Source organism: Macrosteles quadrilineatus, unplaced genomic scaffold (assembly GCF_028750875.1).
Source record: "Macrosteles quadrilineatus isolate MER2022 unplaced genomic scaffold, UCM_ALF_1.0 Scaffold_8__2_contigs__length_117827958, whole genome shotgun sequence".
NCBI lineage: Eukaryota > Metazoa > Arthropoda > Insecta > Hemiptera > Cicadellidae > Macrosteles > Macrosteles quadrilineatus.
Genome location: NW_026542601.1, coordinates 100,437,588 through 100,461,010, shown reverse-complemented (window position 1 = coordinate 100,461,010; position 23,423 = coordinate 100,437,588). Strand labels below are relative to the sequence as shown.

Here is a 23,423-nt window from a genome sequence, read left to right as displayed (position 1 = left end):
CCTTCTTTCTTAAACCCGCCCTGGTCACTTGTTGCCATAACGTGCACAACTTTTTTTGACTGAGGCATACAAATGTTATAGTAACCTCTATAGGTAATTTATCAACCCCGATATTTTCATCCAAGAAACAGACATTGTCTTCTGATTACAGTACTGTACTGTTATGAAAGTCTAGAAACCTACTTTAATTGGTCGTTTTGCATTTGGCCTCTTGAGCCTGAGCCACAGAAGACCCGAGACTGAGAACAACGTGAAGAGAGCCTCCACAAAACTGACGTAGTTGATGAGAACGTAAACATCCTTTATAACAAGGAGCGCAAGAGTCACGATGCACTGAAACAAATAACATAGAATTACAACAACTAAATAGACTATTTAATTTTACAAAGCATTCCAACAAGATCTAATCGAAGCTTGCTTGTTTAAATTGCTTGTTGTACATGCTTGTTTAAATGTGATAGACCAACCCGGCCATTAATCAAATTTATTATTTTTCCATCTACACATTTTTCTGATTACACACCCAGGGCCGTATTTAAAAAAACATCAATGAGGCTCCCAGCGGCTTCCACCAGAGAGGCCTTGTCTCTATGATTTTTCAGTAGCTGGAGCTTAGGAGGTTTAGAAATACACATAGTGAACTCCACTGGATGATCTCCGCCCTTTGTTAAGACCCTTGTTTTTGACAATCTTATCAGTGAATAGACCTAGGAGGCTAGGATACCAGGTAATAAATAATTCATTTTTTCAATACTACTATTCAGGTTCTGTGGGTCAAACTTTTTGTTTACTGTGTGTTAAAAATTGTTGTTATGGGTCAGGTAAAAAAAATATGATGTTCGGGTATCGGGCCGTAATCAGGTACAGAATTGAAATCTGCTTGCTTTGAAAAGTATACTATTTTTTTTTAACATTAAATTGTTGTACTATAATCAATTTAAATGACTTCAGTGAAAATGAACAAGATCGTGAGCGTCCGCTATGCGTCTCCTACAATCACGGTGAAACAGTGAAAATTCGTGCTCACAAAAAGTGTTCTATGTATCATGCGAACAAAAAAAATTGTTCGACGAATTTGTGAACACCTTCCTGTTTGCATCTTTGTTTCCCACGGTCGCAAAAGAGTCGTGAACAAGAAACGAAATAGAAAATTTAAAAAATCGTCCTTGGTCACGACTCACGACAAAATGGTAAGCGTCCCCTGCGGTCACGGTGAAGGTTAAATTGTGGACATCTTCCGCGATCAAGAGGTGTCGTGAACATGATCTAAGTTACTCAAGAAGTGGGGAGGGGATAAGGGGTGGGATGGCAGGGGTGGGAGCAGCCTACTCTAATACTTTAATACTTTTCATTGAAATGGCGACCATACAAAGTCTACACAAGCGTGTAATACAAGAAATGACTTTGACCTTGAGCTGTCATGCCCATTCCTCCACCTCACTAATGTGTTGATAAATATTTTTTAAGATCCCTTTTCATTGTATTGGTTAGACCACTGTAGTATGGAAAAGCATGCTGCGTCTGCAGCGGTACTGTATAAAAGGCGTTATGGGATTCATGGGGAAGAAAACAGAAGAGAGATAAGGGAGAGGTGAAAGAAGGCTGGGAGAGGAATAAGAAAAGAGACTGTCATGAATGTGAAGAGGCATTGTGAGGAATAAGAAGAGTAATATGAGAGGAAGGAGACAATAGATCCTTAACAGGATTACCATGAGATTTGAAACTCCTGATAATTTAGTATCAGTTCCTACACTTTAATTTTTAGAAATCTAGCTGATTTAATGGAATGAAAATGTGTTTTACCAGAAAGACTAATGAAGGCACTGGGGTGTAGTGTTCATAGTTGATCAAGGCGATTGCTTTAGGAAGATGACCTTGTCTGGCTCCCACAAAGAACAAACGAGCAGAGGCGAAGATGGCTCCGTTGAGAGCTCCAAATGTGGAGCAAGCCACGAAGAAGGGCATTGTCCAGGACATCACGCCAAGCAGTTTGTCTCCAAAAGTCTAAGAAACAATACACTTTACATCAACACACCATATTTACCACCCACACATTATAGAAGAACCCCTTTAATTCGGTCTTGGGTTTTCTGGTCATCACTTCCTCCAAATGTAAAAATAAAATTTATTTCTTATGGTCCACACAAAAATTAAGTACAAGTACTTTTCAGGGTCCATCTGTCAACAGTGTAGCACATTAGATCAATTTAGAACCCATCCTGTGTATGCTACTGCTCTTATTACGATCAGTCAATAGAGTCATAGATTAAAGGAGTATAGCGTCATAGACAAAAAGAATTAAATATAGAACGTCAGCTGTGCTGCGGTTACCATAGCTTCTGGCGCACACCGCTTGGAGCGCCATGTATTTACGGCGTACGCGACGCGCTACTTAAACTACAGCGGTGTGCGCCGGGACCTATGGTAACCATGGTAACCGCAGCACGGCTGACAGTCTATATTTAATTCTTTTTGTCTATGATAGCGTACAGACAGGTTTTAACTTTGCGTTTTTGTTTGTTTTTTCCAAAAGGATATTTTAAAAGAATTGATGAATTGAGAGTGTTAGTGTTTAGGTGAACTATCCATAATAACACATTGTTTGAAAATTGAAAGTGTTAAAATAAAATAGTGAAACTAAATTACACCTTCATAGACTTCAGTATTTACAGATATTTTTTGTCAATTGGAATTTTATTAATTCTCATTATTTCTATTTTAATATCTGCTCCTCTAGACCAATATACTAACGTAATAAATTAATACGTAAATTAATATGTACGTAAATAAACATAATAAATTATAAGGTACGTTCTGACAAAACAGGATTTATTCTAGGAGTTGTTTGCTCTGGTAACTCTTTTTCCATTAATTAATAATTTTCCAAGTATTACTGTGATATTACTAAATAGTATTGCACAACAATTATTTGTACCCTCTAGTGCTGCTTTTGTACACAAGCTTGACCAGTCTTGACTTTCTGACTAATCATGATTATCTTCTTCCATATACAGAAATTCACTGAAAACTAAAAAGCTATAGTTTGACATGCGCTGTAAACTGTGAAAGTCAAGTAACAACTAGGTCCACTAAGCTTCGTTTTTAGTTGACCCGTTAGTGCTGTAAACTATTGGGTTTTTAAAATGGTTGAATAGTCTGAGATGGTGTCTTGCTTGCCAGGCATGATTAAATCACGAAATAATCCAACAAGTTCAAGTCATCTATTTGAAAAAATAACAAAACTTACAACAGCCACTGCGCTAGAGGACAAAAGCTCTTCCCTTGTCAACACAACGTAGTACGAGATGTTCACTAGGACGTAGATGACCGTTACCAGCGGCAATGAGATACAGATGGCTTTTGGTAGATTCCTGTAACAAAAACCATAAGTAAGCCTAAACAATGGGAAAATCTTACCAGTACGCTTGGAATCAATCCAAAGAGAGTGGACACTGCTCATGAGGTTATAGAAATACAGTACAAGGAAGGCTGATGCAAAAAAAATCAATGAGTATTCTTTTTTTGAAAAAAGTTTATCTAATACTTGTGTAGCTATAAGGTGCTATCCTTAACCCTAGATCTGGGGCACTATAAATTGGTGGCAGAGCAGAAAGTTTTTTGCACTCCACCAATAGTTTTATGAACTCAAACTCACTTATGAAGTCAAACGGAGTGAAGCCCGTGGGTAATAGCAATTGTTTTTGTGAATTTGTAAATGTTTACAAATTAAGTACGAATGTACATCAGTAGATGACTAAATTTCTTGCTTATGATGTTATAGTAATACCAGAAACAAAAGAACCCTGGGCTGTTTCGAGCCGCGCAGGTTTGAAGGGTAAGCCACACCTACCGGCGCGAACCACGTGATCTTTTCGTTTCTGCGCAGGTTGTTTTATTCGTGGTATGTCAATAGAATTTGAAAGATAGGAATAAACACTACAATCCCCTCATCTTAACCCTTCCCGGACGGGCGAAATCATGACATAGGAGGGAAAAAATTTGAGGAATTATTAATTAGGAAAATTGTTACTTGTGTTATACATAAAAGAAACACAGTGGAACACATCATACTGTCAAATTAATTTTTTTTTATCATTTTTTACTATGCTGATATATCCGCTACCCGTCTTTGAAGATATGACCATGACAACGTTAGGCAATAAATAAAGAACAATATGTAAACAATAAATAGAGACAACGTAATGTTGAGCGCGAAACGTTGAGGGGGGGTGTAGAAGTGGTGGTAGGTGCGCGGGAGGGGGTGAGGCGCAAGAGAGGGTTTAGCGCAGTAGAGAGGGGGGAGTGCGGGGGAGAGCGCAGTCATGGAAAGAGCAGGATAGTGACGCCTTGGTTCCGCAAAACATCTGGTTACTGCTCAAGCACCTGCCAGTGTGTCTGAAAAGAAGGCGGATATAACCGCTTCCCGTCCGGATCATCAAAAACCATATGCGGATATATCCGTCACCGGTACTTTATCACCAAAGACTTATGCGGATATATCCGTCACCCGTCCGGGAAGGGCTAATAATACTACTGCTGAATGCTGATAGACTACTACCATAGATGAACCATACCATAGATACCATACCATATATACCATAGATGAAGTAATAGATGGTGTGTATTTATTCTATGCTACTACTTATTCTGAAACTTGTATTGATGTGTCTTCACTGTCCAGTTTATGCTTGTGTTGATGTCACAATCCTGTTGACATCTCAACAACCCTAGATAAATTAATTAAGGCTAAAAAAGTATCCGTAGTATAAATTTTATTTCAACTTACTTAAAAGGATCCTTCAACTCTTCTGTTACGAAATTCAGATAGTTCCTGAAACAAACCATTCTTGATCAATCATGCTACAAATGTAAGTTGATATCATAATAAAAAAAATTGTAAATAGACTTAAAAAGATATTCTCTACAGATTATTTTGTAAGTCTCTGATCAATAAATACATGTTTTTTCAAATATTTACCGCACTCAAAAAGTTCAAATAACTCACCTAAGTAAACATAAAAAATAAAGAAGATCCTAGAAACTGATTGACACAAAATCAATTTATTCTGTTGTACTTTCGTTTCAAGAAATTTTTTAAGTTGAAGATTTTTATATCCACCCATCAACAAAGAGGTTGTTATAACGATAATATAATAGCCATACAATATATAGCTTGATTGGACAGTTAATCCAGACAATATAAGAAAATTGCACTCCATTCATCCATAATTTTACTTATCAAATAAGACAATACAAAAACACAACCAAGGGTACAGTGGGTAATACAGAAGTGCAGGTATTAGCTTTTCAACTGTTTAAAACTAGACCCAACTGTCCTTGATCTGGATTTTAATAACTGGTTCTGACTAAAAGAAATAGGTGATATTAAAGAGAGAAAGAGAAGGTAACAAAGTGTCCAAGTCGTCTCAGCCATCCCACTTTATATTCCCTTCATATTTGAGTTTATCTTCACCTTGATAGCATCCCCATCTCATAATAGTAAAGTCATCATATTTCAAACATTATTTGCTCGCTAATTTTGACAAACCTGGGGCCAGTCAATCTGAATATCATCTAAGATGGTTAAAAATTAAACCGTAAATATATTTATTTGAATTCCACTGATCAAAAAAGTTTTATTTCTAGAAATAAAACATCCATTGAAAAATAAAATTACATTTTTACCATCCTGCGTAAGAGAAGAGTCCAGAGTAGAAGGAGAGCGCTATGTAACCGGGCTCAAAGTTGGTGCCTTCGAAAGGCTTGCTGACGTTGCCGGTTTCTCCGCTGAGCAGGAACCATAAGCCGGCCAATACGATGACAACCAGAGCAAGAATCTTGGTGGCAGTGAACACGTCCTGTACTCTCGTAGCCCACTTGACATTGTAACAGTTGATAGCAGTCAGTAGACCTGTGGACAAAATTAGATTATATTTGTGGCCAAATCACATGAGTATGGTAAGGTGTGGATGGCTTAGAGTGCTGAATGGAGATGAAGCTCTATGGATATATTACCACTATTCTGTGGTATTACTGGATAAGATGTACTGGTTATACAACACTACTCCAACAATACTTACAATACATGGTGTGTATTATAAAGGCACAGATGACTAAAGAATGAGTTTTGAATGTTGTAGCTTATTTTGTTACAGGACTGACTAAGATCAGCTGAAAGGTTACCGGATCGATCCTGAGAAAAGTCAGTAGCTTTTTATATGGTTCGAAGCTGAACCCAGCTGTTCCTGATGATCATGGCTTCAAACTCCTGATTCCTGGCTAATGAAACAGCTGATCTTAGTCAGTAACAAAAGCTACACAGATCATCTTATCCCATTCCACACTCATCCTTCACTCGAATAAAGGAAAGATGGCTTAAAATTTACTATATTTGTAATGTTTATGTAAAGGTGGTTTATTTAATTATTCTGATTTATGTTTTTAAATGCAAAACGATTACACAAAATGTTTAAACCTATATTAAAGATGTTCTTGGTAATAACCCCAGAACTAAGGAAATTTGTATTCCCGTTCTTTTAGCAGGAACTCTTTCCATAACAGTAATCACGGTATATTAAAGTGATTATTGTAACAGCCGGAAGGTTTGCGTGATCGAGTGCCCACCTTGCCACCGTGGTCACGTGGGAAATTATTTTGGACCTGATCACTGACGAAAGAAATTGTCCGCGGCCTCATGTTCCCGCGAATGCGGTAATGGCCATGATTTTCGCGCGATCTATGGAGATTCTGGGATCGGTTTTGAATTTTAAGTCAGGAGTAATAAAAACTACGATTTCTTGATACCGGGAACTTTGAAATAATCATGATCGTATCCTTATATGTTCTTAAGGTTTAACCACCAAATTCACAGTTGAGCGGGTAACGTGTCTATTCTAAAGCATTGTAATTCAATATTCATAGATAATATAATGTACACTAATCAAAGCTAGATAGATATTCTGCTACACTTCAGTACAAGCCAAACAAAACTACAGGATCTGAACAAAGTCAATTCCTATGCCATCAAAATATTCCAAATTACGGCCTTGTACACTACTGTATAAAAAGTATGCAAGAAATGCCACGTCAACAGGAGATCTGCAGCTGCAGTCCAGCGCTGATATGGGAGACCTAAATACTGCAAGTAGGCTCTCTTGGAATGCAACGCTAGTAGGCCTACTCCTACGCCACATCCAGTCTACTAACTGGAATGCACATGCGAGGAAGTGATGTCGTGTGGCTAGTTTCAATTTCAACCAACTCAACACCAGATTAAACAAACCCCCTTATAGATTCATCATCCTTATGGAATGCCCAAAGAAAGTATTATAAGAGGTTAGGTCTGTCCAGATTTTATAGGGCTATATCAGTTTTATCGAAGCATGCTTAATCTATGGTTTTATACAACAATCACACAATAACAGCTAGATTGTATCATAAGAAAACGAGTGACGGGTTAATTTAGAATGAATGGGACGACAGTCGGGTTTCTGACTAAGATATAGTGTCAGTACTAAGATCAGCTGTTTGGGAGATGGTGAAGGGCAGCTGGGCCATTCGGACTATCAAAAAGCGTGGACTTTTCAAACAGGCAACCTTTATTGTCTAATATAATATACCCCATCCAAGCGCCTGCTGAGGTGTGTAGGCTCACGTCATTAATCGTAAAGCCTTTGAATCATTGAAACGATATCGGTTTTCTTTCAGTAGGTGGCATTGATTTAATATAATTTAACCTTAAATTTACATAAAATCTCTTTATTTTTTGACTTAGGTATATTTTACACTACCGGTAATTAACCGATTTTGTGGACCTTCTTATCCAATAACTAGTTTTCTCCATCAAGAAGTGAGTGATTGGTTCACCACAGATGTCACGGTCAGTGACATTAGGTCCTGCTCCTGCAGACCGAAGGAAGTGGACAATCTGACAGACGCACGCGCACCCGCGGCACACAGGACGCCGCCTTCGCACGTCAATTGGCTACAGGCATCTCCATCAACCATCTGTCATCTGTCTGTCAGCTGTCGCGACTGATACGTACAGGGATCACTTGCGAGAACTTAGTGCGGTCACTAATTAGGAAATACATTTCATCGTTTTAAATTTTTGAACGTATTTCGCAACAAGGGGGTTTTTCGTGAAGATCTCCAATGCAGAGGAAGATAATTCAAAACTAAATACCCCCGCCGCAGCAAACCTGCATACTAAACAAATTTACTTTGTCCTGAAATTTAGTATTTTTTTAAATTTCCAATGTGACCATTAAAACGTCATAAAACGACGCTTCAATGTATTGAATTGTCAGTTTTAAGCTTTATAAAACGGGTTTGAGGTAAATTGCAAAATATATGTGTTGACGTTCAAAATCTCTTATTCATAGACATATTGTCTGAGATAGCTTTACAAAACTCGTGTATGACTTGTCGTGATTTCCTGAACAGAGTCAACTGTCGATGAAAATACTTTTCACTCTCATCCTCTTTCAACTTCTGATGGTTGGCTCTCATGTTAGGTCACGGAATTATCACATGGATAATTAACACGGAAGAGTATTCTGTGCTAATACGCATTTGAATCAGCGGCGTTGGAACCAGGGCACCCAAGGAGCAATGCATGCGGTCCACTGGTCCACTAGATCAGCAGTGCTCAGCGCTTGCTTAAATGGCATAACATTGCAGTTGAAACCTCCATCGAACCGAATGTTTGACGTAGATTTGAATGAAATCGTAAGTATTGACTACGTGCGTATACAGTTTATTATAACAGGACTATATCGTTCTGTCCGAACCTGAAATCTTTGGCTGAGTTGTTTAAGTCGTTCAACGTTTTGTACCATGTTACAATTATTATTTTTGGACTTTTCCAACGTTTCTTGTGTTTAAAACTACACAACGTTTCTGGAGGTGGATCAACTCCTCCCGTTTCAAAGTAAATTGCTATCCTAAATTATTCTAATTAGCCCTCAAAAAGGTGGTTCAAATGATTCACCTCCTGAAACGTTGTGTAGTTTTAAACACAAAAACCTTTGGAAAAGTCCAAACAATAATAGTACTGTACTGCACAGTGGTAGCAAAACGGGAGTGCCGATGGAGACCAGGTCAAGTCCCTTCAAACGCACGCACCCCCACATGTCTCCATCGGCACTCCCGTTTTGCTAACACTGTAACATTTCAGAACCAACGCCATAGTGAGTTTTCTACCTCATGCCTGACAAGTCCGGATGTCCCAAGTTTTTGCCGAACATCATCGACGATAATTAGTTCCTACATTACATTCGACAAGCTAACTGCTTCCTCAATAAGACGACTACAACGGTTACTGATAAATATCTAAGTGCTATAATGAACAAACCGGACCGGTACACCTGCCAATTTTTTACTCTTCCATTCTGTATCATAATTTTTTATCGACATAGTAAGCATCATACGCATTTGGGTGTACGTTACGAAAAGAGATTATTGAAGTGCTTTAACTAATCATCCATGCTGAAGAAGTTTAGAGTGTTTAAATTGACAATGTAACAAAAAGTAAGATGAATTAAGGTAAAACTTGCGTTAACATACGGACTTAATAGGCCTACCACTTAATATTTTGTTTAGTAGACTGACGGAATTGGGTTGTCAAAGATTATTACTGCCTCAAGTACTTCATTGTGGTACAATTTCCGGTCTAGAAATGCGGGTGTTGAAAGCGAGTATTTAACAGAAATATGTAGAGTATATAACATAAATGTTTGTTAACTGACAAACTGAAAGATAACAGATCGAAAACAAATTAAAACATTACTTTTGGAAAAATGCTTTAAATGAATACCTGAATCATTTGTGTGTCACATTATTACCGGGTGTTTGGAAACAGTGTTAAGAAAATAACAAAGAAAAATGAGCAACATTGGTGCAATAAGGACATTTTATAAATGCTGATAGAATAAAATACCTCCTGATTGTCTTGATTGATTTTTTACCATAATCAAGAAACACATGTTTTGTGTTGTTTGGCAGGACCGGATGGCTGGAGAGTCAGACCTTACCTTCGTCAGATGGGGAGGTTGTGACCACCTGTTGTTTGTTTTGCCTGAAGGATAGGAAGAGATACCGAAGGAGGAGATTGCCTGAAGGAGATGATGGTCATCTACGTGTTGCATTTCCTCCCATCCCAAAATTCGTGTTATTTCCTCAGAATTTCAGAGCGACCCTACCTCAGCTCTACCTATGTTGGAGTTTGTAATTCCTTCGAGTCGGCGAAGCCCTACCTCCATAACCCATTCACGACCACCTATCCAGTCTCCAAATGTCAGGGTCTGATTTTTAGCGAATTTCCCATATAGGGAATAAGCTATTACCGTAGTACTCATGGTAAGACCTGGACGCGGGACCGATTTTTTTTTCGTTTTGAGGTCCCTAGAGGCCAAAAACACCATCCGTTCAAATTCATATATATATATATATATATATATATTTATATATATATGTGTCCGTCAGCACGATAACTCAAGCAAAAATGATCCGATTTTGATGAAATTTGGTACAAACGTGTAAACCTACGTTTATTTGAACGAGTTCGCGATCCAGCATGATCGGACCATGGGAACGGGTGTTTACGGGGGGTTTTATGGGGTAAAAATAGGTTTTTCCCATTTTTGACCCAAAAAACTTAAAATTTTGCAATTTATTTCCAAACCATTTTGTAGAGCTTAAAAAAAAATAATTTAGTATATTGAAGCGTTATTATGCGCTTAACGGTTACGGAGAAAATTCCAAAAAATTGTAAATTTAAAATTCCCATGTTATTCTTATGGAGAATAAGTAAACTGTTGTAGTTTGCTTGTTTATGAACGTATTTTGATCAAATTTGGAAAATTATTTTATTTCTTACTAACTATTAACATTTTACAAAAAAAAACACAATTTTACCCTCCCTGATGCAGCAAACCTAAGTACTTGTTAAACTAATTCTATTTAAATTGGGAATAAATGTTATATTTTTAAGTAGACATTTCAGTGTAAATCCAATCAGTCAAATGGAAATTCGCTTAGTCTGCAGGTTTGCTGCGGCGGGGGTATCCAAACTTATACATCAGGTTACACATGCATACATCTTTGATTTTCCAGTCTATACATCACATTTAATAAAAGAATACAATTTCGTTATATTAAAAGCGGAGATGCAGTTAAAACACTTTCAGGAACAGCTTAAAGCAAACAACACATTCTCTGGCCAAACAAATGTGTCAGTTCGACTTGGAACTGCCACTGCAGATACGATTGTAAATGTATCTCTTAAAGAAGAGGATGAGTGGAGAGCAGTCACCTCCCACGTTCGTCTGCTTTGTTTTTCGCGAATCGAGTGCTACCTGTATAGCCCTTTAGATTTCCCTAAAAGATCCGAAATTCTACGACACAAGGAACGAGGTTCTGATAAACTATTCGATTAGGGTTCTGAAATAAATTTCCGAGGCTCGTGGGGTTTAAGTGAGTGAGGGTTCCTGCAGTACGTACGCATTTCCCCTACGTAAACAATGTTGGCATATTGTTCTTCAGTTGTTGTACATTAATTGACTACCATCAAGCCGGTGTTCTTACACAGGTACCCAGCAGCATCAACGATTATCTAGATTTTCTTGTGAATGATTTTTGTTAACTAATGTTATCATACTGTGACTAACCTATATAAAAAGCTACATAAAACACCACAACTCACAAGTAATGACGGCGGCCAGCAGCCTGATAGCCTCGTAAGGAGGGTCACAATTGGTCCACATGGGCTGCAGGATGTACTGGGCGAAGGTAAGGGCAGTGATGGCGTTACCCGTGGGCACGATGACCAGCAGGGCGACCCACAGGTACAGGAACGCTGGGAGTGGACCGAAGGCTTCACTGATGTAGGCGTAGTCCCCGCCAGACTTGGGGATCATTGTACCTGAAACAAGAAGTACGTGTAAGATCCATAACAACCGATGGGAATAATGGAACAGCCACAATATTTTTTGTATGAAGTTATGTAAGCAGCTCATAAATAGGATTTAGAAACAGAAAATGTTGCATTGGAAGATGCGATATGCTGATAATTAAAAAAAAATACCCCGAAAACCCCGGCTTTCCTTCGGTCAAACGAAGCTACACACTTCATTTAACAGGATAAAACAGTCGACAACAGAGCAGTAAGACAAGACCGCAGCCATAAGGTTCTCTCAGTCAACAAATTTTTTTATCTTTCCCCACCCCCAGTACCGTAGCGGCTACATGTCTAGGTGTCCGAAGTAAGTAATTCCCAAGAACGTGAGGATTCATTGGTTTTACATTTTTTAGTTGATTATTCCCTTGTATGTTTGTCCAGTGGTGTCATTTCACCAAATCCTTGGGGGGGACACCGGGAGGTAAGGAGGGTATGGAATATCCCCCGCAAAAGACGGGCGGAAAATTAAGCAGTTTTGAAAAAATAGAGGTTTAAAATTTTTTTAAATGTCAAAAGTAATAATGATGAAAAAATATTCTAGTACAGCATATTTTTTCTCTAACCCAGTCACCAGGGGGGGGGGCAGATGCCCCTCCGCCCCCTAAATGACGTCCCTGAGTGTGTCCAAATGAATTTGTCACCCAATTTTGGGCGACAGAGTGATGGCGGTGATTTTTAAGCGTCCCAACTTAAGACGTATAAGAGCGTATAACTTTAGAGCGTATAAGACGTGAGAGGCAGTTCCTTCTCACGTTTATTGTTTAAATGAATATTTGAAGATTTCCTTTCAAAACATTTAAGCATCAAGCTCTAAAAGAGTCAGTGAGAATATGGTATTGACAGCTTTATAGATGAAGTATTCTTAAGTTGGTGCCGGTTAAGAAGCATATTTCGCTGTTTAAGAAAAACGAGTTACCAAATAGTTAATTTAAGAAAATATAAACAAATTCTTTAAAATGAGGGCAGATTGTTCGTGATTCTCCCAAGTAAAATCGTGACTCCACCAACTTGAGAAGAAAAGAGTTGACCGACCTCGAATTGACCACAGTCATTAACTTCAGTACCGTGCTTACCATTGGTTTGTGGTCAGGTATCAGGTCAAATAACTCATTGATTGTAGACTTCGGTAATGCAGAACATATCCGTGTTTTCTCTGATTCCCAACGTTGATGTTTTCCAATTTTTCGACCAGGAACAAGTTATTTTCTCGTTTAATAAGCAGACGTCGTTTACGATCCATTCTTTTCGTAAAATCCGGTTGTTATTATGAGAGTGACATGCCAACTGAATGTTCCGGCGAAAACATGGATAAGTAATGCCAATTTGTACAGCGGCAACAACCTTTTACTTAGTGTATTAATCTGACAACTACAGTGAGACCGGGCATCGTTCGCCAAGAATGCGTTTTATGAGTTTATTGGGCCAACTCGTGCACGTTCAAACGCCGACTCGTGTCGTACATTGAATGTCGGCTTGCCAAGATATAACAATGTAAAGTTACAAGATATTGTTGACACAATGTAAAAACAATACATTGAAAATGCTGGACAGCCAATACAAATTTGATAACCGAATGGGAAATATTACGCCTACTACTGTATACATTAAATAGGTGTCTGACTCTTGATAACCCAGAACTTGATAGTACCATAGACTAACCAACACAAGTACTTGGGGGAGTATGTTTTATCTATGATGGTACTTTGAAAGGTAAAGCGAAGCTGCAGTAGGTGGAGTGAATGAGCCATCGCCCGTTATCTATTGTACAAAGAGGCACGCTGATTTGAGCCTCGAAACCCAGGTACGCGTTAATTTGAGCCCTGCACTGATGCGTCAATAATAATGTTTTCACTGTTCACTAATCCTTTGGTGATTTTAAGCCTTTAGCCTTTCTTGATCTCGTACGGCTAAATGAACAGAGGGCGCACAGAAAAACATACATATCAAACTAGAACAGATGTATATTTGTTTTCAAAATCACTGCACAGTACAACAGGGAATTAGATCATCGACTATATATAGGCTAATATAACATGACTTAAGATATATTATACAGTATATATGGAGATAGCGAACCCTGGTTTCCATCATTCTTTAAGTTTTTTAAACACTTTAAAATGAGCTGTCACTTGAAGGGGGTTTACATTTAACAATTCTGAGTTGCCCCCAAAATACGCCATTTTTGGGGGACACTCAAAATTTTCAAAATTATAAAATGAAACTTCTTGCTAAGTTTCACTGATATCACCCCACAGAGACAGACCGACTACGGGCCTAGGAAATATCTATATCAGCTGTGTATGGAGCGATGTGGCGGATGTCGGTAATCTATCGGGGCAGGGCCTAGTGAGACCGGCCTATCTGATAATAGACTGTTATCACACCACAGAGACAGACCGACTACGGGCCTAGGAAATATCTATATCAGCTGTGTATGGAGCGATGTGGCGGATGTCAGTAATCTATCGGGGAAACGCCAAGTGAGACCGGCCTATCTGATAATAGACTGTTATCACACTACAGAGACAGACCGACTACGGGCCTAGGAAATATCTATATCAGCTGTGTATGGAGCGATGTGGCGGATGTCGGTAATCTATCGGGGCAAGGCCAAGTGAGACCGGCCTATCTGATAATAGACTGTTATCACACTACAGAGACAGACCGACTACGGGCCTAGGAAATATCTATATCAGCTGTGTATGGAGCGGTGTGGCGGATGTCAGTAATCTATCGGGGCAAGGCCAAGTGAGACCGGCCTATCTGATAATAGACTGTTATCACACTACAGAGACAGACCGACTACGGGCCTAGGAAATATCTATATCAGCTGTGTATGGAGCGGTGTGGCGGATGTCGGTAATCTATCGGGGCAAGGCCAAGTGAGACCGGCCTATCTGATAATAGACTGTTATCACACTACAGAGACAGACCGACTACGGGCCTAGGAAATATCTATATCAGCTGTGTATGGAGCGGTGTGGCGGATGTCAGTAATCTATCGGGGCAAGGCCAAGTGAGACCGGCCTATCTGATAATAGACTGTTATCACACTACAGAGACAGACCGACTACGGGCCTAGGAAATATCTATATCAGCTGTGTATGGAGCGGTGTGGCGGATGTCGGTAATCTATCGGGGCAAGGCCAAGTCAGACCGGCCTATCTGATAATAGACTGTTATCACACTACAGAGACAGACCGACTACGGGCCTAGGAAATATCTATATCAGCTGTGTATGGAGCGGTGTGGCGGATGTCGGTAATCTATCGGGGCAGGGCGTAGTGAGACCGGCCTATCTGATAATAGACTGTTATCACACTACAGAGACAGACCGACTACGGGCCTAGGAAATATCTATATCAGCTGTGTATGGAGCGGTGTGGCGGATGTCGGTAATCTATCGGGGCAAGGCCAAGTCAGACCGGCCTATCTGATAATAGACTGTTATCACACTACAGAGACAGACCGACTACGGGCCTAGGAAATATCTATATCAGCTGTGTATGGAGCGGTGTGGCGGATGTCGGTAATCTATCGGGGCAGGGCCTAGTGAGACCGGCCTATCTGATAATAGACTGTTATCACCCCACAGAGACAGACCGACTACGGGCCTAGGAAATATCTATATCAGCTGTGTATGGAGCGGTGTAGCGGATGTCGGTAATCTATCGGGGCAAGGCCAAGTGAGACCGGTCTATCTGATAATAGACTGTTATCACCCCACAGAGACACCACAGAGACCGACTACGGGCCTACGAAATATCTATATCAGCTGTGTATGGAGCGGTGTGGCGGATGTCGGTAATCTATGGCGGGGCAAGGCCAAGTCAGACCGGCCTATCTGATAATAGACTGTTATCACACTACAGAGACAGACCGACTACGGGCCTAGGAAATATCTATATCAGCTGTGTATGGAGCGGTGTGGCGGATGTCGGTAATCTATCGGGGCAGGGCCTAGTGAGACCGGCCTATCTGATAATAGACTGTTATCACCCCACAGAGACAGACCGACTACGGGCCTAGGAAATATCTATATCAGCTGTGTATGGAGCGATGTGGCGGATATGTCAGTAATCTATCGGGGCAAGGCCAAGTGAGACCGGCCTATCTGATAATAGACTGTTATCACACCACAGAGACAGACCGACTACGGGCCTAGGAAATATCTATATCAGCTGTGTATGGAGCGGTGTGGCGGATGTCGGTAATCTATCGGGGCAGGGCCTAGTGAGACCGGCCTATCTGATAATAGACTGTTATCACACCACAGAGACAGACCGACTACGGGCCTAGGAAATATCTATATCAGCTGTGTATGGAGCGGTGTGGCGGATGTCGGTAATCTATCGGGGCAGGGCCTAGTGAGACCGGCCTATCTGATAATAGACTGTTATCACACCACAGAGACACCACAGAGACCGACTACGGGCCTAGGAAATATCTATATCAGCTGTGTATGGAGCGGTGTGGCGGATGTCAGTAATCTATCGGGGCAAGGCCAAGTGAGACCGGCCTATCTGATAATAGACTGTTATCACACCACAGAGACAGACCGACTACAGGCCTAGGAAATATCTATATCAGCTGTGTATGGAGCGGTGTAGCGGATGTCGGTAATCTATCGGGGCAAGGCCAAGTGAGACCGGTCTATCTGATAATAGACTGTTATCACCCCACAGAGACAGACCGACTACGGGCCTAGGAAATATCTATATCAGCTGTGTATGGAGCGGTTTGGCGGATGTCGGTAATCTATCGGGGCAGGGCCTAGTGAGACCGGCCTATCTGATAATAGACTGTTATCACACCACAGAGACAGACCGACTACGGGCCTAGGAAATATCTATATCAGCTGTGTATGGAGCGGTGTAGCGGATGTCGGTAATCTATCGGGGCAAGGCCAAGTGAGACCGGCCTATCTGATAATAGACTGTTATCACACCACAGAGACACCACAGAGACCGACTACGGGCCTAGGAAATATCTATATCAGCTGTGTATGGAGCGATGTGGCGGATGTCAGTAATCTATCGGGGCAAGGCCAAGTGAGACCGGCCTATCTGATAATAGACTGTTATCACACCACAGAGACACCACAGAGACCGACTACGGGCCTAGGAAATTTCTATATCAGCTGTGTATGGAGCGGTGTGGCGGATGTCAGTAATCTATCGGGGCAAGGCCAAGTGAGACCGGCCTATCTGATAATAGACTGTTATCACACTACAGAGACAGACCGACTACGGGCCTAGGAAATATCTATATCAGCTGTGTATGGAGCGGTGTGGCGGATGTCGGTAATCTATCGGGGCAAGGCCAAGTGAGACCGGCCTATCTGATAATAGACTGTTATCACACTACAGAGACAGACCGACTACGGGCCTAGGAAATATCTATATCAGCTGTGTATGGAGCGGTGTGGCGGATGTCAGTAATCTATCGGGGCAAGGCCAAGTGAGACCGGCCTATCTGATAATAGACTGTTATCACACTACAGAGACAGACCGACTACGGGCCTAGGAAATATCTATATCAGCTGTGTATGGAGCGGTGTGGCGGATGTCGGTAATCTATCGGGGCAAGGCCAAGTCAGACCGGCCTATCTGATAATAGACTGTTATCACACTACAGAGACAGACCGACTACGGGCCTAGGAAATATCTATATCAGCTGTGTATGGAGCGGTGTGGCGGATGTCGGTAATCTATCGGGGCAGGGCGTAGTGAGACCGGCCTATCTGATAATAGACTGTTATCACACTACAGAGACAGACCGACTACGGGCCTAGGAAATATCTATATCAGCTGTGTATGGAGCGGTGTGGCGGATGTCGGTAATCTATCGGGGCAAGGCCAAGTCAGACCGGCCTATCTGATAATAGACTGTTATCACACTACAGAGACAGACCGACTACGGGCCTAGGAAATATCTATATCAGCTGTGTATGGAGCGGTGTGGCGGATGTCGGTAATCTATCGGGGCAGGGCCTAGTGAGACCGGCCTATCTGATAATAGACTGTTATCACCCCACAGAGACAGACCGACTACGGGCCTAGGAAATATCTATATCAGCTGTGTATGGAGCGGTGTAGCGGATGTCGGTAATCTATCGGGGCAAGGCCAAGTGAGACCGGTCTATCTGATAATAGACTGTTATCACCCCACAGAGACACCACAGAGACCGACTACGGGCCTACGAAATATCTATATCAGCTGTGTATGGAGCGGTGTGGCGGATGTCGGTAATCTATGGCGGGGCAAGGCCAAGTCAGACCGGCCTATCTGATAATAGACTGTTATCACACTACAGAGACAGACCGACTACGGGCCTAGGAAATATCTATATCAGCTGTGTATGGAGCGGTGTGGCGGATGTCGGTAATCTATCGGGGCAGGGCCTAGTGAGACCGGCCTATCTGATAATAGACTGTTATCACCCCACAGAGACAGACCGACTACGGGCCTAGGAAATATCTATATCAGCTGTGTATGGAGCGATGTGGCGGATATGTCAGTAATCTATCGGGGCAAGGCCAAGTGAGACCGGCCTATCTGATAATAGACTGTTATCACACCACAGAGACAGACCGACTACGGGCCTAGGAAATATCTATATCAGCTGTGTATGGAGCGGTGTGGCGGATGTCGGTAATCTATCGGGGCAGGGCCTAGTGAGACCGGCCTATCTGATAATAGACTGTTATCACACCACAGAGACAGACCGACTACGGGCCTAGGAAATATCTATATCAGCTGTGTATGGAGCGGTGTGGCGGATGTCGGTAATCTATCGGGGCAGGGCCTAGTGAGACCGGCCTATCTGATAATAGACTGTTATCACACCACAGAGACACCACAGAGACCGACTACGGGCCTAGGAAATATCTATATCAGCTGTGTATGGAGCGGTGTGGCGGATGTCAGTAATCTATCGGGGCAAGGCCAAGTGAGACCGGCCTATCTGATAATAGACTGTTATCACACCACAGAGACAGACCGACTACAGGCCTAGGAAATATCTATATCAGCTGTGTATGGAGCGGTGTAGCGGATGTCGGTAATCTATCGGGGCAAGGCCAAGTGAGACCGGTCTATCTGATAATAGACTGTTATCACCCCACAGAGACAGACCGACTACGGGCCTAGGAAATATCTATATCAGCTGTGTATGGAGCGGTTTGGCGGATGTCGGTAATCTATCGGGGCAGGGCCTAGTGAGACCGGCCTATCTGATAATAGACTGTTATCACACCACAGAGACAGACCGACTACGGGCCTAGGAAATATCTATATCAGCTGTGTATGGAGCGGTGTAGCGGATGTCGGTAATCTATCGGGGCAAGGCCAAGTGAGACCGGCCTATCTGATAATAGACTGTTATCACACCACAGAGACACCACAGAGACCGACTACGGGCCTAGGAAATATCTATATCAGCTGTGTATGGAGCGATGTGGCGGATGTCAGTAATCTATCGGGGCAAGGCCAAGTGAGACCGGCCTATCTGATAATAGACTGTTATCACACCACAGAGACACCACAGAGACCGACTACGGGCCTAGGAAATTTCTATATCAGCTGTGTATGGAGCGGTGTGGCGGATGTCAGTAATCTATCGGGGCAAGGCCAAGTGAGACCGGCCTATCTGATAATAGACTGTTATCACACCACAGAGACAGACCGACTACGGGCCTAGGAAATATCTATATCAGCTGTGTATGGAGCGATGTGGCGGATGTCAGTAATCTATCGGGGCAAGGCCAAGTGAGACCGGCCTATCAGATAATAGACTGTTATCACACCACAGAGACAGACCGACTACGGGCCTAGGAAATATCTATATCAGCTGTGTATGGAGCGGTGTGGCGGATGTCGGTAATCTATCGGGGCAAGGCCAAGTAAGACCGGCCTATCTGATAATAGACTGTTATCACACCACAGAGACACCACAGAGACCGACTACGGGCCTAGGAAATATCTATATCAGCTGTGTATGGAGCGGTGTGGCGGATGTCGGTAATCTATCGGGGCAGGGCCTAGTGAGACCGGCCTATCTGATAATAGACTGTTATCACACCACAGAGACAGACCGACTACGGGCCTAGGAAATATCTATATCAGCTGTGTATGGAGCGGTGTAGCGGATGTCGGTAATCTATCGGGGCAAGGCCAAGTGAGACCGGCCTATCTGATAATAGACTGTTATCACACCACAGAGACAGACCGACTACGGGCCTAGGAAATATCTATATCAGCTGTGTATGGAGCGATGTGGCGGATGTCAGTAATCTATCGGGGCAAGGCCAAGTGAGACCGGCCTATCTGATAATAGACTGTTATCACACTACAGAGACAGACCGACTACGGGCCTAGGAAATATCTATATCAGCTGTGTATGGAGCGGTGTAGCGGATGTCGGTAATCTATCGGGGCAAGGCCAAGTGAGACCGGCCTATCTGATAATAGACTGTTATCACACTACAGAGACAGACCGACTACGGGCCTAGGAAATATCTATATCAGCTGTGTATGGAGCGGTGTAGCGGATGTCGGTAATCTATCGGGGCAAGGCCAAGTGAGACCGGCCTATCTGATAATAGACTGTTATCACACCACAGAGACAGACCGACTACGGGCCTAGGAAATATCTATATCAGCTGTGTATGGAGCGATGTGGCGGATGTCAGTAATCTATCGGGGCAAGGCCAAGTGAGACCGGCCTATCTGATAATAGACTGTTATCACACTACAGAGACAGACCGACTACGGGCCTAGGAAATATCTATATCAGCTGTGTATGGAGCGGTGTAGCGGATGTCGGTAATCTATCGGGGCAAGGCCAAGTGAGACCGGCCTATCTGATAATAGACTGTTATCACACCACAGAGACAGACCGACTACGGGCCTAGGAAATATCTATATCAGCTGTGTATGGAGCGGTGTAGCGGATGTCGGTAATCTATCGGGGCAAGGCCAAGTGAGACCGGCCTATCTGATAATAGACTGTTATCACACCACAGAGACAGACCGACTACGGGCCTAGGAAATATCTATATCAGCTGTGTATGGAGCGATGTGGCGGATGTCAGTAATCTATCGGGGCAAGGCCAAGTGAGACCGGCCTATCTGATAATAGACTGTTATCACACTACAGAGACAGACCGACTACGGGCCTAGGAAATATCTATATCAGCTGTGTATGGAGCGGTGTGGCGGATGTCAGTAATCTATCGGGGCAAGGCCAAGTGAGACCGGCCTATCTGATAATAGACTGTTATCACACCACAGAGACAGACCGACTACGGGCCTAGGAAATATCTATATCAGCTGTGTATGGAGCGGTGTAGCGGATGTCGGTAATCTATCGGGGCAAGGCCAAGTGAGACCGGCCTATCTGATAATAGACTGTTATCACACCACAGAGACAGACCGACTACGGGCCTAGGAAATATCTATATCAGCTGTGTATGGAGCGATGTGGCGGATGTCAGTAATCTATCGGGGCAAGGCCAAGTGAGACCGGCCTATCTGATAATAGACTGTTATCACACTACAGAGACAGACCGACTACGGGCCTAGGAAATATCTATATCAGCTGTGTATGGAGCGGTGTAGCGGATGTCGGTAATCTATCGGGGCAAGGCCAAGTGAGACCGGCCTATCTGATAATAGACTGTTATCACACCACAGAGACAGACCGACTACGGGCCTAGGAAATATCTATATCAGCTGTGTATGGAGCGGTGTAGCGGATGTCGGTAATCTATCGGGGCAAGGCCAAGTGAGACCGGCCTATCTGATAATAGACTGTTATCACACCACAGAGACAGATCGACTACGGGCCTAGGAAATATCTATATCAGCTGTGTATGGAGCGATGTGGCGGATGTCAGTAATCTATCGGGGCAAGGCCAAGTGAGACCGGCCTATCTGATAATAGACTGTTATCACACTACAGAGACAGACCGACTACGGGCCTAGGAAATATCTATATCAGCTGTGTATGGAGCGGTGTGGCGGATGTCAGTAATCTATCGGGGCAAGGCCAAGTGAGACCGGCCTATCTGATAATAGACTGTTATCACACCACAGAGACAGACCGACTACGGGCCTAGGAAATATCTATATCAGCTGTGTATGGAGCGGTGTGGCGGATGTCGGTAATCTATCGGGGCAAGGCCAAGTGAGACCGGCCTATCTGATAATAGACTGTTATCACACCACAGAGACACCACAGAGACCGACTACGGGCCTAGGAAATATCTACCTATACATTAGATGTGTATAAAGCTGTGTGGTATCGACTTATCTGATTCTGATAATATACTGAATGACTCCGGAGTCAGACCCAGGAGGCACTGGTATACATGGTGTTTGATGTATGGGATGTATTGGGGTTAACTCAGTGACTGGAGTATGGATAGGGTAGACTCATGTATATTATTAGATTTCTATGATGACAACACAACAGGGTACGTATTTTAAGTTTAAAGCTAAGATAAGTGCTTTATGAATGAGATTACAAATTTGTTCCCAACTAAGATGAGCCACTTTTAGCCAGGGCCATTTGTTTAAAGTCCAATAATCAAAACAGCTGAGTAAAGTTTAAAACCATCAAAAAGCCTCAAAACTTTGTCATCAATCTGACAATCTTCTAATTACTAGGGGAGCTCTAATCCCCAATCCCGTCGGCTACCAAACACTTTATAGTTTTGGAATTGATTACGGTCATGTTTTAAAGTAATGGACAACTTATTATTATTATTTATTAATCGTAGACATAGATTATTTTGTGTTAGTTTGGTCTTGCTACTACTCTAATGTTGACCTTTTGATTGTAGTTTTCAGAAACTATCTTGCTAGGATTCGAACCAGCGACCATCTGATTTGAATGCGATCACCCTAAACACTTGGCTGTTGGCTACCTAGACATATTTTACATATAATCCCTTATAGACATGGCATCGTTATTATGGACCTACTGAAGTGATATATTCATAGACCAGCTGACACATATAGTAGTTTAACACGACAAGTTTGACTGTTTCTAGCGAAGGCGTCAGTGACTTGGGTTACTTTATGAGGGCAATTTCCAGTGGTACGCCTCTTTCTAGGCTGTAATTTTAGACCGTCACGTCTCTGACGAAATTGTTGGTCTCATCGCCTGCAAAATTTAAATTACAGTTTGTACCATCCCCGAGCGCGTTGAAAACAGCTGTGAATCTTTTTTCCTATTTTTTTATTTAATAGTTTTGACATTAGTTTTTTCGTGAAGAAAATAATGTTTTTTATGGCAAGCCATTCTGTATAATAGTGCAGTAAACCTGGCTGTTGTAGTTTGGGTATAAATTAAAAAAAAATATAACAGTATTACCTATATCAACATTTTACATTTTATGCATCCTTTTGTTTGCGGTATATTACTATGTTTCCCGTTGCTCTAATTGTAGGTTTTGTC

At 42.2% G+C, this 23,423-nt stretch overlaps 1 protein-coding gene across 1 annotated transcript in view; it reads right to left on the bottom strand.

Moving 5' to 3' along the window:
- Positions 1-23,423, bottom strand: part of LOC128999919 (Y+L amino acid transporter 2) — a 36,198-nt gene that overhangs the window by 3,841 nt on the left and 8,934 nt on the right. The window contains exons 2-7 of the mRNA XM_054426704.1: positions 11,705-11,923; positions 5,686-5,911; positions 4,787-4,831; positions 3,248-3,371; positions 1,804-2,004; positions 184-333 (exon numbers count right to left, since the gene is read on the bottom strand). Of these exons, the coding sequence (XP_054282679.1) occupies positions 184-333; positions 1,804-2,004; positions 3,248-3,371; positions 4,787-4,831; positions 5,686-5,911; positions 11,705-11,923 (965 nt within the window). The remainder of the gene's footprint in view (positions 1-183; positions 334-1,803; positions 2,005-3,247; positions 3,372-4,786; positions 4,832-5,685; positions 5,912-11,704; positions 11,924-23,423) is intronic.